This window comes from Terrapene carolina, unplaced genomic scaffold (genome assembly GCF_002925995.2).
Source record: "Terrapene carolina triunguis isolate 2854851 unplaced genomic scaffold, T_m_triunguis-2.0 Scaffold148, whole genome shotgun sequence".
NCBI classification, from domain to species: domain Eukaryota; kingdom Metazoa; phylum Chordata; order Testudines; family Emydidae; genus Terrapene; species Terrapene triunguis.
The window spans coordinates 6354420-6369936 of NW_020664499.1; the positions used below are offsets into that span (position 1 = coordinate 6354420).

The 15517-nt window shown below is 45.7% G+C and overlaps 1 protein-coding gene across 1 annotated transcript; it reads left to right on the forward strand.

Annotated features, from left to right (window-relative positions):
* Nucleotides 1-937: 937 nt before the first annotated feature.
* LOC112106595 (catechol O-methyltransferase domain-containing protein 1) lies at nucleotides 938-14841 on the forward strand. The gene is made up of 7 exons (XM_024199935.2): nucleotides 938-1087; nucleotides 3383-3516; nucleotides 9104-9209; nucleotides 10213-10331; nucleotides 10735-10789; nucleotides 12619-12752; nucleotides 14457-14841. Exons 1-7 carry the CDS (start codon nucleotides 1006-1008, stop codon nucleotides 14607-14609), a joined length of 783 nt encoding a protein of 260 aa, XP_024055703.1. The 5' UTR covers nucleotides 938-1005; the 3' UTR covers nucleotides 14610-14841.
* The last annotated feature ends 676 nt before the right edge of the window (nucleotides 14842-15517 follow it).

Here is a 15517-nt window from a genome sequence, read left to right on the forward strand (position 1 = left end):
GTCCAGTACCCTTAGAATGGCAGGACACTAAGAATGGCACAGGTTGGGCTGACTGAAGAGGGCTGGCCAGAACCTGGCCTTTTGGCCTTAACAAAGCAGGTCACAAAGTATTACAGAGTACTTCTTGATACAGTTGGGATTCAGATGAAAGGTGCTGCATTATTTATTATTTGTATACGTACTACAGTAGCACCTGCAGCTTCTATCTGACACCCACTGGACTAGATGCAAGTAGTGTGAGACTCCCTGCCCCGAAACAGCTTACAATCAAAGCAAAGGGGAAGCAAAGACAAAGAGAAATCTTCCTTGTGCAAGGTCACAAAGCAGGTCAGTGTAGAGCTGGAAATAAACCCAAATCTCCCAGTCCAATGCCCCGACCGCACTGCCCCTCATAGCTACACGCTACCTTGCAGACCCTGAAACTATTTTACACCATCTTCTTTCATTTTGGGAACCTCCAGGTGCAAAGTTATTTATTCATCTTAACAGAAACAAACACCCTGCCTATAAAACAATAAATATTGCAGACCTTTATAGACCCGCTGCTAACTATTTTTACACCTCCCAGAGCCTGAGGCTGTTGTAATCCAAAACAGAGATTTCCCAGTAATTAGATTCCACTATTGCAGTAGAGATTGCTTTGGATTCCCTTAGAACATTTAAATGCTAATTTTGCAAGCACTGACTTGTAACCTGAGTTTATGATGATTTCATGCCTCTTTCAGAATGCCTGGCTTCTCCACTGTAAGATGCCAATGCTCATAAATAAAACGAATTACAGCAAGCCCTGTTTGTTCTTGCCTGTAGATGTTGCTCTTTCCCCACTGTTGTTTGTGATCATCACGTGGCTGCAATGCTTGCTCAGGCCCTGCAAACACGTGATGCTCACTAGATAAGGAACCCTAATACACTCAGTGAGTTGGTCATTGTTCTTAAAGCTGCAGCACCCAACAACATCCATTTTGAATCTTGCTGCTGTTTCCTTCTTCTCCTCCGTTTCCCAAAATGCCCTTTTTCAGTATAACTAAAGAAATGGCCATTGGAACCGCAGTCCTGGGGGTTGCTTTTGCTACTGGAGTCTTAGCAGGTAAGTGCTGCTTTCTTCTCTGATCTGTAAAATCCAACACACCCTCCCAGTTCCCAAGCCCATGGCCAGAAGTGAGCTCTCCTTGAGCAGAAGGAAGCAGCAGTCCGATTCAAAGCACAGTCACCAACTGTGCTCAATCCAGCTGCACTTTACCACCCCTTTAAAAAAAAAAAAAGTGTGTGTGTAGATTAGAAAGTAATTTACTAGATGTTGGGGGAAGAGGAGAGGGGAAAGGGGCAAAGATGCTGGAATTAAAACTGCTGGCTTCTAGAATGTTAGCCAAGTGAAGGTGCAAAATATTGTATAGGGAGCGAGCGAGGGGGAGAGAGAGAGAGCTTTCTATAGACTTAAAGGTTGTGGTTACATTTTTCAAAAGGCCTGGAGAATAACAATATCCTTTTTAATGAGGGTAATGGAATCTTATGCTTCAGGTCACAGGCTGACAGCTCCCAGGTCAGGCATGGGCTCTGGAGGGAATTCCCCTTGCTCCTGTCCCCAAGCACTGGCCTGGGGCATGCTGGCTGGTTCACCTTCCTGTGCCAGAAGCTGGCCACTGCCTGAGGCAGGAGACCAAATAAAATCCTGATCCTGCAATGAGAGTGGCTCGTGTGGACTCCTTTGCCTGTCTTCGGACTCTGCATGGGTTTGCACTAGCAGATCTCATTGTAGGATTAGCACTTATAGGAATCCATGGCAAACCCTGTGCACACTGGGCAAGATTGCATGTTGCACATCCTGCAGTATAGCTAGCCCCAAGCATTCAAATCGTGAGATTTGCCTTACAAATCATGAGATTTGTAGAAAAATAAAACGGGTTCTATTTGCTTTCTGGGTTCTGATCCTTTAGGAGTTCCATGTTCAAGTTTTTTTCTCTACAAACATAAGGGCTAAACTTTTTTTTTTTTTTTTTAAATGAAAGTTCAGATTCTCTTGGAATCATCTGACTGCAGCTGGGAAAGAGACCAAATATTGTGAAACTCACAAGAGTTGTCAACAATTTGCAACTACTGCCTATTTCCATAATAGCGTGAGCCAAAGTCCAGGCTCCAAACAGACCCAGCATAGGAAAATCAGAATCTGAGCTTTAGCTTTGCCGTTTGTACTTCTGTCTGTTCTCAATAAGCTGAACAGTAAAAGCAAACGTCTACCCCATTCTGTTCCTTTTTGTGGTTGCGTTATGTATACATGGTGCCAAGTATCAGGGGATAGCCATGTTAGTCTGTATCCACAAAAACAACAAGGAGTCCGGTGGTTCCTTAAAGACTAACAGATTTATTTGGTTATAAGCTTTCGTGGGTAAAAAAACCCACTACTGCAGATGCATGAAGAAGTGGGGTTTTTTACCCACGAAAGCTTATGCCCAAATAAATCTGTTAGTCTTTAAGGTGCCACCGGACTCCTCGTTGTTTTTATGTATACATAGGAACCTACTCCGAGTGAATAGCAAGATAGAGTATCCTCTCCAAAAGACCTTTTCTAGCAAGAACTGAACACAAGGAATGGGTTATAGGCAAGGATTTGACTGAGCTCTAGCAGTAAATATACAGTGCTGTTAAGGGCCCAGTCTGTCTGTATAATCCACTATGCCACTGTACTGCAATAGGCTGGAAAGCACACCTACCAATAGCTCTTCTGCTCAGGATTAAAAGGCCAAGGTCTTAGCAAAGCTGCTGTGAGCTGTCTCAGCCCTCCCCTTGCAAGGTGACTGCAGACAGACATGTATCCTCCTAAGCACATTGGAAATTGCCATCTTAGTGTTCTGGTCATGGCTTTTTCTTCTGGTAAAAGGAGCAGGTGCTAGTTTTCTCCCATTAGCTGGGGCGAGAGCAAGCACGGCCTGAGCAGAGGAGCAGGGACTAGGATGCTCGCGTTCTGTTCCTCGCCCTGTCACTGACTCGCTGGGTGATCGTGGCAAGTCACCAGACCTCTCTGTGCCTCAGGTGGCTCCTCTGTAAAGCAGGGATATTATTAGAAAAAATGCTTTGAGATCCTTGAATTAAATGTGCCGTCTTATGGCAAAATCAGCCATTGATCGACATCAGTGTCAATTTATAGTCACTGCAGGCCTGGACTGGATTTGAACAGATGCTTTAGAGGTGAAAAACATCTAATCCCACTGCCAATCCCCTGAGCTGTCTAGCCCCTTCACCATCTTCATTTGGGGTTTTGCAGAGCAAGGCTCCATTAGCCTTTAGTGGCAGTTTTCTTGGTCTTTATTTGCTCAAGGCATAACTGGTCATTGCAAACTTTTTCCACTGAGACACAAAACCTTTTAATATCTTAATTTTTTTATAGGTAAAAAATATCCATTTTTAGCTTTTGGAATTCCCCGATCATCCAAGACTCTACTTGGAAAAGGGGGCCCACTATGGCAATACATATTGGATCACTCTCTGCGTGAACATCCAGTCCTAAAGAAGCTGCGACTGGTAAGTGTTTTTCTCAATATATGTTTTGTGGAGCGTGGTGTGTATACAGTACTGCTATTAATGTCCCATGATTCATGGAGTCCATGGCCAGAAGGCACCATTGTGATCACCTAGTCTGACCTCCTGTATAACACAGGCCATAGAACTTCCCCAAAATAATTCCTAGAGTGGCTCTTTTAGAAAAACATCCAATCTTAATTTAAAAATGATCAGTGATAGAGAATCCACCACAACCTTTGGTAAATTGTTCTGATCGTTAATTACGCTGTCAAAAATGCATGTTTTATTTCCAGTCTGAATTTGTCTAGCTTCAACTTTCAGCCACTGGCTCATGTTAGACCTTTCTCTGCTAGATTGAAGAGCCCATTATTAAATATTTGTTCCCCATGTAGGTATTTACAGACTGTCAGCAAGTCGCCCCTTAACCTTTTCTTTGTGAAGCTAAATAGATTGAGCTCCTTGAGTCCATCCCTATAAGGCATTTCAATATTGTCTGTGCCCAGTACATAGATCTGCTAGTCCCTAAAGAACTGCCTTTTCTCTATCCACCTGTATGCAGATTTGTAGTGGTATCTAAGGCCCAGAGTCTCAAAGCTATTTAAGTACCTGATTCCCACTACTGAAGTGGTTGCCCCATGGCATCCAGAAGGCCAGTGGCAGAATGCCAGACTAAAATCCAGCTCTCCTTTGGCAGTGCAGTGCCTTATCCACTGGGCCAAACTACCCCCTCCATAATCATTGCATTGTTCCCCATATAAAATATTTAAATAGAAAACAAATGTGTTGATTTTAAGGCCAGAAAGAACCATTATGATCTAGTCATAGAAGGCCATAGAATTCCAGCCAGCAATTCTTGCATCAAGCCCATAGCTTCTTGCTGAGCTAGAGCGTGACTTGTAGAAAGACAGCAATCTTGATTTCAAGACTTCCAAGGGTACGTCTACACTACGAGATTAATCCGAATTTAGATAATTCGAATTTGGGAAACAGATTGTATAAATTCGATTGTGCGCGGCCACACTAAGCACATTAATTCGGTTTTTAACCACATTAATTCGGTGGTGTGCGTCCATGTACCGGGGCTACCGTCGATTTCTGGAGCGTTGCACTGTGGGAAGCTATCCCATAGTTCCCGCAGTCTCCCCTGCCCATTGGAATTCTGGGTTGAGATCCCAGTGCCTGATGGGACCAAAACATTGTCGCTGGTGGTTCTGGGTACAGCCTCACCCCTCCCTCCCTCCCTCCCTCCCTCCCTGCATGAAAGCAACGGACGGCAGACAACCATTTCGCGCCTTTTTTCCTGGGTGAACACTGCAGACTCCATACCACAGCAAGCATGGAGCCCGCTCAGCTCCAGACAGCAGTCATGAACATTGTAAACACCTCGCGCTTTCTCGTGGAGTTTATGCTGAGCCAGGACCAGAAAAACGAGGCGAGGAGGCAGCGGCGGCGGGAGCGCAGCGACCAGCGTGATGAGGACATGGACATGGACACGGACACAGAATTCTCTCAAACCACGGGCCCCGGTGCTTTGGAGATCATGTTGTTAATGGGGCAGATTCTAGCCATGGAACGCCGATTCTGGGCAAGGGAAACAAGCACAGACTGGTGGGACCGCATAGTGTTGCAGGTCTGGGACGATTCCCAGTGGCTGCGGAACTTTTGCATGCGTAAGGGCACTTTCATGGAACTTTGTGACTTGCTGTCCCCTGCCCTGAAACGCCAGAATACCAAGATGAGAGCAGCCCTCACAGTTGAGAAGCGAGTGGCGATAGCCCTGTGGAAGCTTGCAACGCCAGACAGCTACCGGTCAGTCGGGAATCAATTTGGAGTGGGCAAATCTACTGTGGGGGCTGCTGTGATGCAAGTAGCCAAAGCAATCATTGAGGTGCTGCTACAAAAGGTAGTGACTCTGGGAAATGTGCAGGTCATAGTGGATGGCTTTGCTGCAATGGGATTCCCTAACTGTGGTGGGGCGATAGATGGAACCCATATCCCTATCTTGGCACTGGAGCACCAGGGCAGCCAGTACGTAAACCGCAAGGGGTACTTTTCAATGGTGCTGCAAGCACTGGTGGATCACAAGGGACGTTTCACCAACATCAACGCGGGCTGGCCGGGAAGGGTTCATGATGCTCGCGTCTTCAGGAACACTATTCTGTTTAAAGGGCTGCAGCAAGGGACTTACTTCCCGGACCAGAAAATAACCGTTGGGGATGTTGAAATGCCAATAGTTATTCTTGGGGACCCAGCCTACCCCTTAATGCCATGGCTCATGAAGCCATATACAGGCAGCCTGGACAGGAGTCAGGAGCTGTTCAACTACAGGCTGAGCAAGTGCAGAATGGTGGTAGAATGTGCATTTGGCCGTTTAAAAGGTCGCTGGCGATCGCTACTGACTCGCTCTGACCTCAGCCAAAGGAATCTCCCCATTGTTATTTCTGCTTGCTGTGTGCTCCACAATCTCTGTGAGAGTAAGGGGGAGACCTTTATGGCAAGGTGGGAGGCTGAGGCAAATCGCCTGGCTGCTGATTACGCGCAGCCAGACACCAGGGAGATTAGAAGAGCACACCAGGAAGCAGTGTGCATCAGAGAAGCTTTAAAAACCAGTTTCATGACTGGCCAAGCTACAGTGTGAAATTTCTGTTTGTTTCTCCTTCATGAAAACCCGCCCCCTTTATTGACTCATTCTCTGTAAGGAACCCACCCTCCCCGTTCCCCCAGCTTGCTTTCAAACCAAATAAAGTCACTATCGTTTAAAAATCATTTATTCTTTATTCATAGATTATAAAAAGAGGGAGGGAACCTGGGTGGGGTTTGGGAGGAGGGAAGGAAAAGGCCACTAAAAAAAGGTTAAAAAAATGACAGCCTTTTGCTTGGGCTGTCCACTGGGGTGGAATGGGAAGGTGTACGGAGCCTCCCCCCCCGCGTTCTTACACGTCTGGGTGAGGAGGATATGGAACATGGTGAGGGGGGAGGGGGGTTATACAGGGGCTGTAGCGGCACTCTGTAATCCAGCTGCCGTTCCTGAAGCTCCACCAGACGCCGGAGCATGTCTGTTTGCTCTCGCAGTAGCCCCAGCGTTGCTTCCCGACTCCTCTGATCTTCCTGCCGCCACCTCTCATCTCGAGCGTCCCTCCTGTCCTCACGTTGGTCCCTCCTGTCCTCACGGTCACTGGCTTCTTTCCTATACTTTGAAACCGTGTCCTTCCACTCATTCAGATTAGCTCTGTCACTGCGGGTGGATTGCATGATTTCTGCAAACATCTCGTCTCGCGTCTTCTTCTTCCGACGCCTTATCTGTGCTAGCCTTCGGGATGGAGGAGGGAGGCTTGAAGAATTTGCAGCTGCATGAGGGAGGGAAAAAATTAGAGAATTTTTTAAAAAGATACATTTTGCAGAACAATGCTTATACTCTTTCACGGTGACCAACACTATTCACATTACATAGCACATGCGATTTTGCCTCTTAATATTGAGTGCCTGTGGCTTTGGTGTTAGAGATCACAGACGCAGGTCCGGGCAACAGAATTCAGCTTGCAGGCAGCCATGGTAAGCCATTGTCTTTCGGCTTCTGCGCCCTCCTTTCCCACATAGCAAGCAAAGCCTGTTGACTGCTGCGGTTTTCCTGTTAACCTTCAGCAGCAGAAAACAAACTAACCCCCCCACCATCCAATTCTCTGGGATGATCGCTGTATCCCTCCCCCCACCGCGTGGCAGGTATCAGGGAAGATCCCTGCAGAAACCAAACTAACCCCCCCTCTCCCCCCCCTCCCACCATGAATTCCCTGGGATGATCAATGTACCCCTCCCCCGACCGCGTGGCTGGTAACAGGGAAGATCCCTGCTAGCCAAACGCGAAAAGCTCTGGGCCAATCCCGCCCCCCCGCAGTCGCCTAACTGCAGGGAAGGATTTCTTTTCAGCCACAGGCAAACAGCCCAGTAGGAACGGCCACCTCTGTCCCCTTCATTAAATTCCCGTATTTCAACCAGGTTACCATGAGCGATATCACTCTCCTGAGGATTACACAGCAAGATAAAGAACGGATGTTGCTTGAATGCCAGCAAACACCGGGACCATACGCTGCCAGGCTTTGTCAGGCAATGATACCAGATTACTTGCTGCAAGCATGGCGTGGTCAAGTGTCCTACCATGGAGGACGGAATAAGGCTGCACTGCCCAGAAACCTTGTGGCAAGGCTTTTGGAGTACCTCCAGGAGAGCTTCATGGAGATGTCCCTGGAGGATTTCCGCTCCATCCCCAGACACATTAACAGACTTTTCCAGTAGCTGTACTGGCTGCAAATGCATCCCAAGTCCTCAGGGCAAAATAATCATTAAAAAACCTTGCTTTTAAAACAAGTTTTATATTTTAAAAGGTAAACTCACCTGAGGTCCCTTCCATGGGGTCGTGGTCTTGGATACTGGCTTGGGAGGGTTCGGAGGGTACTTCACTCAGGCTGAGAAAAAGCTCCTGGCTGTGGGGGAGAACGGAGTGCTGGGTGCTCTCCGCAAGCTCGTCCTCCTCCTCGTCCGCAGAATCCTCAGGTGTTGCTGAGATTATCCCTGCCTCGGAATCAACGGTCAGAGGTGGGGTAGTCGTGGCGGCCTCCCCTAGAATTTCATTTAGCTCGGCGTAGAAGCGGCATGTCCGCGGCTCTGACCCAGAGCGACCGTTTGCCTCCTTTGTTTTTTGATAGGCTTGTCTGAGCTCCTTCACTTTCACGCGGCACTGATCTGAGTCCCTATTGTGGCCTCTCTCCATCATGCCCCTGGAGATTTTTTCAAAAGTTTTGGCATTTCGTCTCTTTGAACGAAGTTCTGCTAGCACTGAATCCTCTCCCCATATAGCAATCAGATCCAGTACCTCCCGAACGGTCCATGCTGGTGCTCTTTTTCGATTATCAGCCTGCATGGTTACCTGTGCTGATGAGCTATCTGTGGTCACCTGTGCTCTCCACGCTGGGCAAACAGGAAATGAAATTCAAATGGTCGCAGGGCTTTTCCTGTCTACCTGGCCAGTGCATCCGAGGTCAGATTGCTGTCCAGAGCGGTCAGTGGTGCACTGTGGGATAGCTCCCGGAGGCCAATAACATCGAATTGCGGCCACACTACCCCTAATTCGAATTTACAAAATCGATTTTGGTGCTACTCCACTTGTCGGGGTGGAGTACAGAAATCGATTTTAAGCGCCCTTTAATTCGAAGTAACTGGCTCCGTTGTGTGGACGGGTTAAGGATTAATTCGGATTAACGCAGCTAAATCCGAATTAAAGTCGTAGTGTAGACCAGGCCCAAGTGACAGAGAATCCCCCTTCCCTCCCCTCCCCCCCGTCCCTAAGTAAGTTGCTCCTGTGGTTACTTACCCTCGCTGTTAAGTTTGTCCACAACAATGGTAGCTGCTTATACATATATCTTCTTTGGTAAATGAACAGAAATTGCTTCTCTGAGATCAACAGTAATAATAAACCCCAATGCTGTCCTCATCCTGAGGATCACGTTGGGCTCTTGGTCTGCCTGAAAGAGCAACTTCAGGGTAGTTTTTCTTTTCCTGTTTCCTTTCAATTTTGTACCATTTCCTTTTCTAGCTCACCTTGGACCATCCCTGGAGTAGAATGATGGTGTCTTGTGACCAGGCTCAGCTTATGGCAAACTTGGCCAAACTCATCAAAGCCAAGAAAGCTATTGAAATAGGTAAGAATGCACATTTCCTAGGGCATGGCTCAACACCAATCATTTGGAAGCTATGTCAACATAGTTCCTTGCTTCACCAAGCCTACCAAAGAGCACCAAGGGTGATGGGAGGTGGTCAGAGCAGGACTCTTCAGTTAGCTTCTTGCCTCTGACCTTGGGCAAGTCGAATTTTCAATAGTGACCACTGATATTGGGTGCCCAACTTGAGACACCTGTTCCTGATTCTTAAAGGTGCTGCAAATCCCCAGCCCCCGCTGACATCAACTTCAGTGGTGAGCGCTCAGCACTTCTGGAAATAAAGCCCCAGGGGTCACAGTTTGGGTACTTAATATCAGTGGCCATTCCGGAAAGTGTTGACCCTGACCTATCTACCTGTTTCTTCACCTGTACAATGGGGATAAGACCAACCTCTCAGGGGTGTGGTGAAGCCTAATTCAGGGCTGACGGTACAGCAGTGTGAGCGGCTTATGTGGAAATCACCATGGGACAAAAGCGGAAGAAGAGAGCAAAGCCCAAGTGAAAGGGCTTGGCTTGGGTGGACCTAGGGGAAGGATTCTCAACCCCCTGTTTTTCAGGGCTAGGGAATCCACAGCAGCTGCTAGCTACTGCAGGTGGAGAACAACAGGCGCAGCCCACAAGGATTCAGTGAGCCACGCTGGCCGTGGCTCCGTCCCCTCCTCTTCCTTTTTCCCTTAGAGACCCGCTAAAGTCAAATTCATGCCATACAGGATGGTACTCTGAGGCCAGGAGACCATTGACAGACGTAAGCTGTGAATTTAGCTAGAGAACTAACGAGTTCACAGCCACTATTCTGTCGGGCTTCAGCAGCTACAAAATGCTACCCTGGTAATGGGACAGATAGCATTAATTCACTAGTGATTTGGGATCCTCAGCTCTTTTGGGGGACTTCATTCTTTAACAAAAAAAAAATCCTTCTTGTCCACAGTTAAATCAGTTTTCATGGTCAAATGAGTCTTACTTCTTTCTCTCGTGTCTTTTCTAGGTGTTTTTACAGGCTATAATACCTTAAACATGGCACTAGTCTTGCCAGACGATGGCAAAGTCATTGCCTGCGATATAAATGAAGATTACGTCAGTATTGGAAAGCCGCTATGGAAAGAGGTAGATAGTCTCTGCCTGTCCCTAAATGCTCCATGCTCTGAATAGGAGTGCTCAGAATTGTAGGAGTATGTTCCAGGAGGGCTTAACTCTGTTTCCCTCCAATTCTCAGATGTGCGTGTGTGGCAGCTGCAGGAAAGAATCAGGTAGTTAGAGGGTTACGCAACTTATCCACCCAAATCCAAGTGTCACGGAATGTGAGCATTCACTTTAGGCACTATAGTATAGGCTGGGTTGAGGCAACTTGGTAAACTTGGCCTGTTTGACCAAATGTTCTATGAATTCTGGAAGTAACAGGGAGAGTAGGTATGGGATCCTCCAATTTTATGGTGACTTTTCTGAGTGCATCCCACTTTAAGATATTTCACAACTACTTCCATCAAATCCCTTTCCTCTTTTGTTTCAGGCAGGAGTGGAGCATAAAATAGACTTGCGGATTAAACCAGCAATACAAACACTTGGTAGGTAACATAATAAATATGAAAAGTAGAGGCTGAAGACTTAGGCTGGGGAGGAGTCCTTCATGTGAAGTCTGAGATTAGGAGTTGTATAGCAAAGATGAACATGCAGTTTCGTCAGTCACAATGGGCGGCTTCTCAGTTATATAAAGGAAATTTAGGAAGAGTTCAGCTGTTTCCAGATACTGGGAGAGAGAGAGAGAAAGTGGATAACTGTTCATCCACTATCCATTGTTACATTGGTCACTTAAACACAGCAATGGGCCGTGTGAGTAATATTAAAAGAAGTATTGTCTTGCTGCTTCTATCACAGGGAAAGCTGCTTAAGATGGATTTAAATTGGACAAAGCCCAATTTCTCTCCCATGAAGTGTCTATTCTAAGTGATTATCTGTTTATTCTAGGCAAGCAAAGTCTTCTCCGAGGAGTGAAAGATGCAGAGGGACTCGAGAAGCTAGTGTACAAGCATCAGAGGCAGGACATTTCTGATCTGGGGAAATGCAGTTTGGCATTCGTGGTCAGGAGGAAGCAAAGCCTTCCAAGACCACGGAAAAGGCAGATGCAGAACAAGTTTGTATAATAGGAAGCACTGTCTCACAGGGGAGCAGCATTAAGGAGGGAAAGTTGCTGTCAGAAAGACTGTTTATTCCCACTGCGAATGCAGTGATCCATTCCACCAGCCAATGCTGCTTCTTTGCCCACATTTAGCTTTTCAGAAGAAGTGTCTTTAAGAGAAAAAACTGTCCAGAAGCAGCCTAGCACAGTCACTGTAGTACACGTGGGGCAGTGTCTTCTTAGTGTGACTGATGCTGCTGTCCTGCCTGGTAGCTAGACTAATGCGGCCTGTCACCCACTCTCTTCTGTCACAAACATTAGCCTTGTCTGGGCCACGTTCTTCCCTCCAGTGTACTCATACGAACTCTGATAACAACAGAGCTGTCTGCTGACTAACCCTATGCAGAAAAGGCCTCACAAGTTATTCTCCAATACAAGAGGGTGCAGAGCAATTTGAGAAGGGCAGATAACTTGCATGAGCTCCTTGCTCCTTCATAGTAGGCCTCTCAAAACCCTACCTCTCTTCTCCTTCTCCTCTGTAGAGGTCACTACTGAGATGCTGCAATGGGGAGTGAGATCCCAAATGGGGTCCCCTCCCAAAACACACAGAGTAGTGGTGGGTGGGGGCTATAAACAGCCAAGTACTTCTCTCACCTTCTAGTGCCCTGGGGAGGACCAGAGCCATTGTCTCTGCAGCTGACAGTTCCAGTTTGGAGCTGTCAGCCAGAGTGCAGCGTAAGAAAGTTTTAACAGACCCCAGTTCCGCTTGTTTTGGCCCAAATAGGGGAAATAGAATGAGAGACTCCTGAGAAAAGCCCACTGGGTGACAACCATTTGCTGCCATCTGTGATTACACAAAGGATGCACTTGCTCAGGCAAAGTCCACCAAAGGGCCTTCTGGGTAAGAATTCTGCATGACCCAAATTACAGCACTGTGGTCAGCAGTTGATTGATCAGTCTGAAACTTCATTTAACATCTAGGGCCTTTCTACTGGGGGAAAATTTCTAACCAGCTTTAAAACCAGTTCAGCTAAGCTGATTTTAAAACTAATGGAGAAGTAGTGTAAACCCAGTTTAAAGGATCCTGACCTGCTCTTACTGAACCAAATTTAGGAGTATCATGTCTACAGTCTACACTATGGCTTTGGCTGCTTCTAAAATTGGATAATAAGCTTCTCCAGACCCTTGTAGACTCTGAGCCTTGACACACATGGATTGTCTCATCCCTTTATTCAGTGTTAAACCAGGGCATCACAACACGCTTTGTTTCCTGTATAGATGAACTACTGGCAGACGGTGAAGCTGGGACCTATGACTTTGCTTTCATAGATGCAGATAAACAGAGTTACAATGAGTACTATGAAAAATGTTTACGTCTCGTAAGGAAAGGGGGAATCATAGCTATTGATAATGTAAGTATTAACCCACTGTTCCACTCCCACTTTAAGTCACATTAGATAGTTCCAGTAACAACCTTAATTCTGACCCAGGGGACATAGATTCAAAACACAGCATTCAGTTTCCAAATTATATAAAGGTGATTAAAAAAAGACAACATGATTGTTTTATTTACCTGTTAATGACACACACAGGTAATATCTGCAGCAACTAAAACGACCTTGCATTAACCTGTATATATGTACACTTCAGCGTCTACTGTGCCCACACATACACACAAAGTGCAGAATACCAATATCTTATCAAGCTATTCATGCATTACACAAAGAATGCTTTATTTAACAGTTATATCCTCCTACAGGGCATCTTCTACAATTGTAAACTGTTCATAATACCTAAAACTATATTTGTTTTATTCATCATCATGTTACAAGTGACTTCCAAATACTTTAGAGAAACTATTGAACAGTATTACTCAAAAAGAAAGAGAGGAATCAATGTTAGTTGTTTTAGGAATGTCTACATATTTTCATATGTCTACCTATTTCTATTAGGTTAACTTATTTATAAGGGGTAGTCTGAGGCTTAATATTTGCAAACAGCTCTGAGATGTTGCATTTCTGTAGAGCCTTCTGCCCAAGGATCTCAAAGCACACTATGAAAGTAGGTGGGTATAGTTGTCCCCAATAAATAGATGTGAAAACTGAGAGAGGTCCAAATTAAGCAAAGCATTTACATATGTACTGGAGATTGTCCCTATTCAACCTATCACTTAAGCTTAAGTTCCATTGACGCTAATGAGGTTCAAGTACATGCCTAAAGTTAAGCCTGTGCTTATGTGATAGGCTGAATAGGGATGGATTGCTGAATCAGGACCAGAAAGATTGAGTGACTTGCCAAAGGTCACAAAGTCAGGGAATAGACTCTGGACTCCCAGTCCCACTGGAGTATGCTGCCTCTGTGTGGTGTGTTATTAGTATAAATGCAAAATATTATAATGCTCTTCAACCAAACTCCTGATTTATCCAACTACTTTGTGATCTGATACACTGTGATAATCAAGGGCTTTTCTACGCTACCACAGCCTGGCCTGGGATAGCTATGCCAGCCAAGCCTCCTAATGGAGACACAGTATACAGCAACAGAAGGAGTTCTGCCAGCATAGCTATACCACCTTCCTGTGTGACATTAGTTAAGCCAACAGAAGCACTCTTCTATTGGCATAGTTATGTCTACACTGGAAGTTTTGCCAGCCTAGCTATATTGGCTGGGGGTGTGCTTTTCCCCCCCACTCTCCTAGCCAACATAACTATGCTAGCAAAACTTTGTAGTGTAGACAAGGCCTAACAAAAGGCAGTTAAAGGGGTTGTCAACACATGCTTGTGAAAGGCTGTGTGGACAGACTTACATGAGTTTAAACCAGGCTTAATCTCTTTTGAATGGGTTTAAAATAAACTGAAATAAATATGGATTAAACTGCAGTGTGTCCACACAACCTTTAGCACTATTCTAATTTAATCAGTTTAAAAATCACACCTTTAGTTAAACACTTACAACTCTAAATGTAGAGAAGCCCATAGTCTTGTAAACTCTAATAAAGTTCTCTCTTGACCCTACGTTTTCCTTTGGACTGTCAGTGCCATCAACAGCCTGGTCAGATGCTGTGTGCACCTCGCACATGAGGGTGATTGTGTGCACATGATTCTTTTTTACACTAGGTTTTATGGCACGGGAAAGTATTGAAGCCAAGCAAAAACGATATGGAAACCCAAAGCCTCCACCACCTCAATGAGAAGATCTTCCGAGATGTACGAGTCAATATCAGCATGCTCCCAATGGGGGATGGAGTGACACTAGCATTCAAGCTATAGTGTGAGAAAAATGCTGAGCAATGGAAGGGAGACAGAGAAGCACCAAATCATCAGGCAAAACTAAGTGGAACATGAGTAGCATCTGTAATGTGAACCTGTGTCTCAGCAGAATAGCATAAAGCTGGAAAAACAGTCCTTGAAATGACCAGAAAAACTACAGGTATCTAAATATAATGGTAGAAAAAAGATTTATATTAAAATTTAGTATAATTTTATATCATAATAAAAAGAAAAACCCACAGTAAGTTGTCTTTGTAAGAGACGGTGATAGAGGGAAGGAATCTCCTTAAGGGCCCCCTCCTTCAAGACACTGAATGACTTTATTATTATTTGTAGTATGAGATACAGACATTCCCTATTGTAAAGAGCTTACATTTACACAGGCAAGACAGACAAAGGGTGAGCACTGAAAGATTAAGTGATTTACCCAAGATCCCATAGGGAATCTGTACCATTGCCAGGAATGGAGCCCTGACGGCTCCAGGCCCAGTTCAGCGTGTTAACGAAAAGACCATCTTTCCTTGACTTTCATTGCCTTGAAGGGGATTTAACAGTGCTCACCATCTCTTAGGAGTGGCCCTGTAAATCACTCTAGAAATGAAGCCACAAAGCAGCATGAGTAACCAGGAGAGGAAAGCAGCTGTAACCCAGCACAATGAAACTATGCGCCACTGACAGAAGAGCAAAAGGGTCATGCTCGCAACAAAGCTGAGAATGGGAGGTAGCATAACATTAGCGTTGCCAGGAGACTAGTGAGGTAGGAGGACACCTACTCTGGTTAGATGATTGCTGATTTAATCCATGCAGAGGACATAGCATGATGCATGCTGCTGTTCCTTGTTATCTTAGTTACTGAACAAGTGGTGGGGATGTAGTGGGTACAAAATGATGGCTGCCACTGACATTTA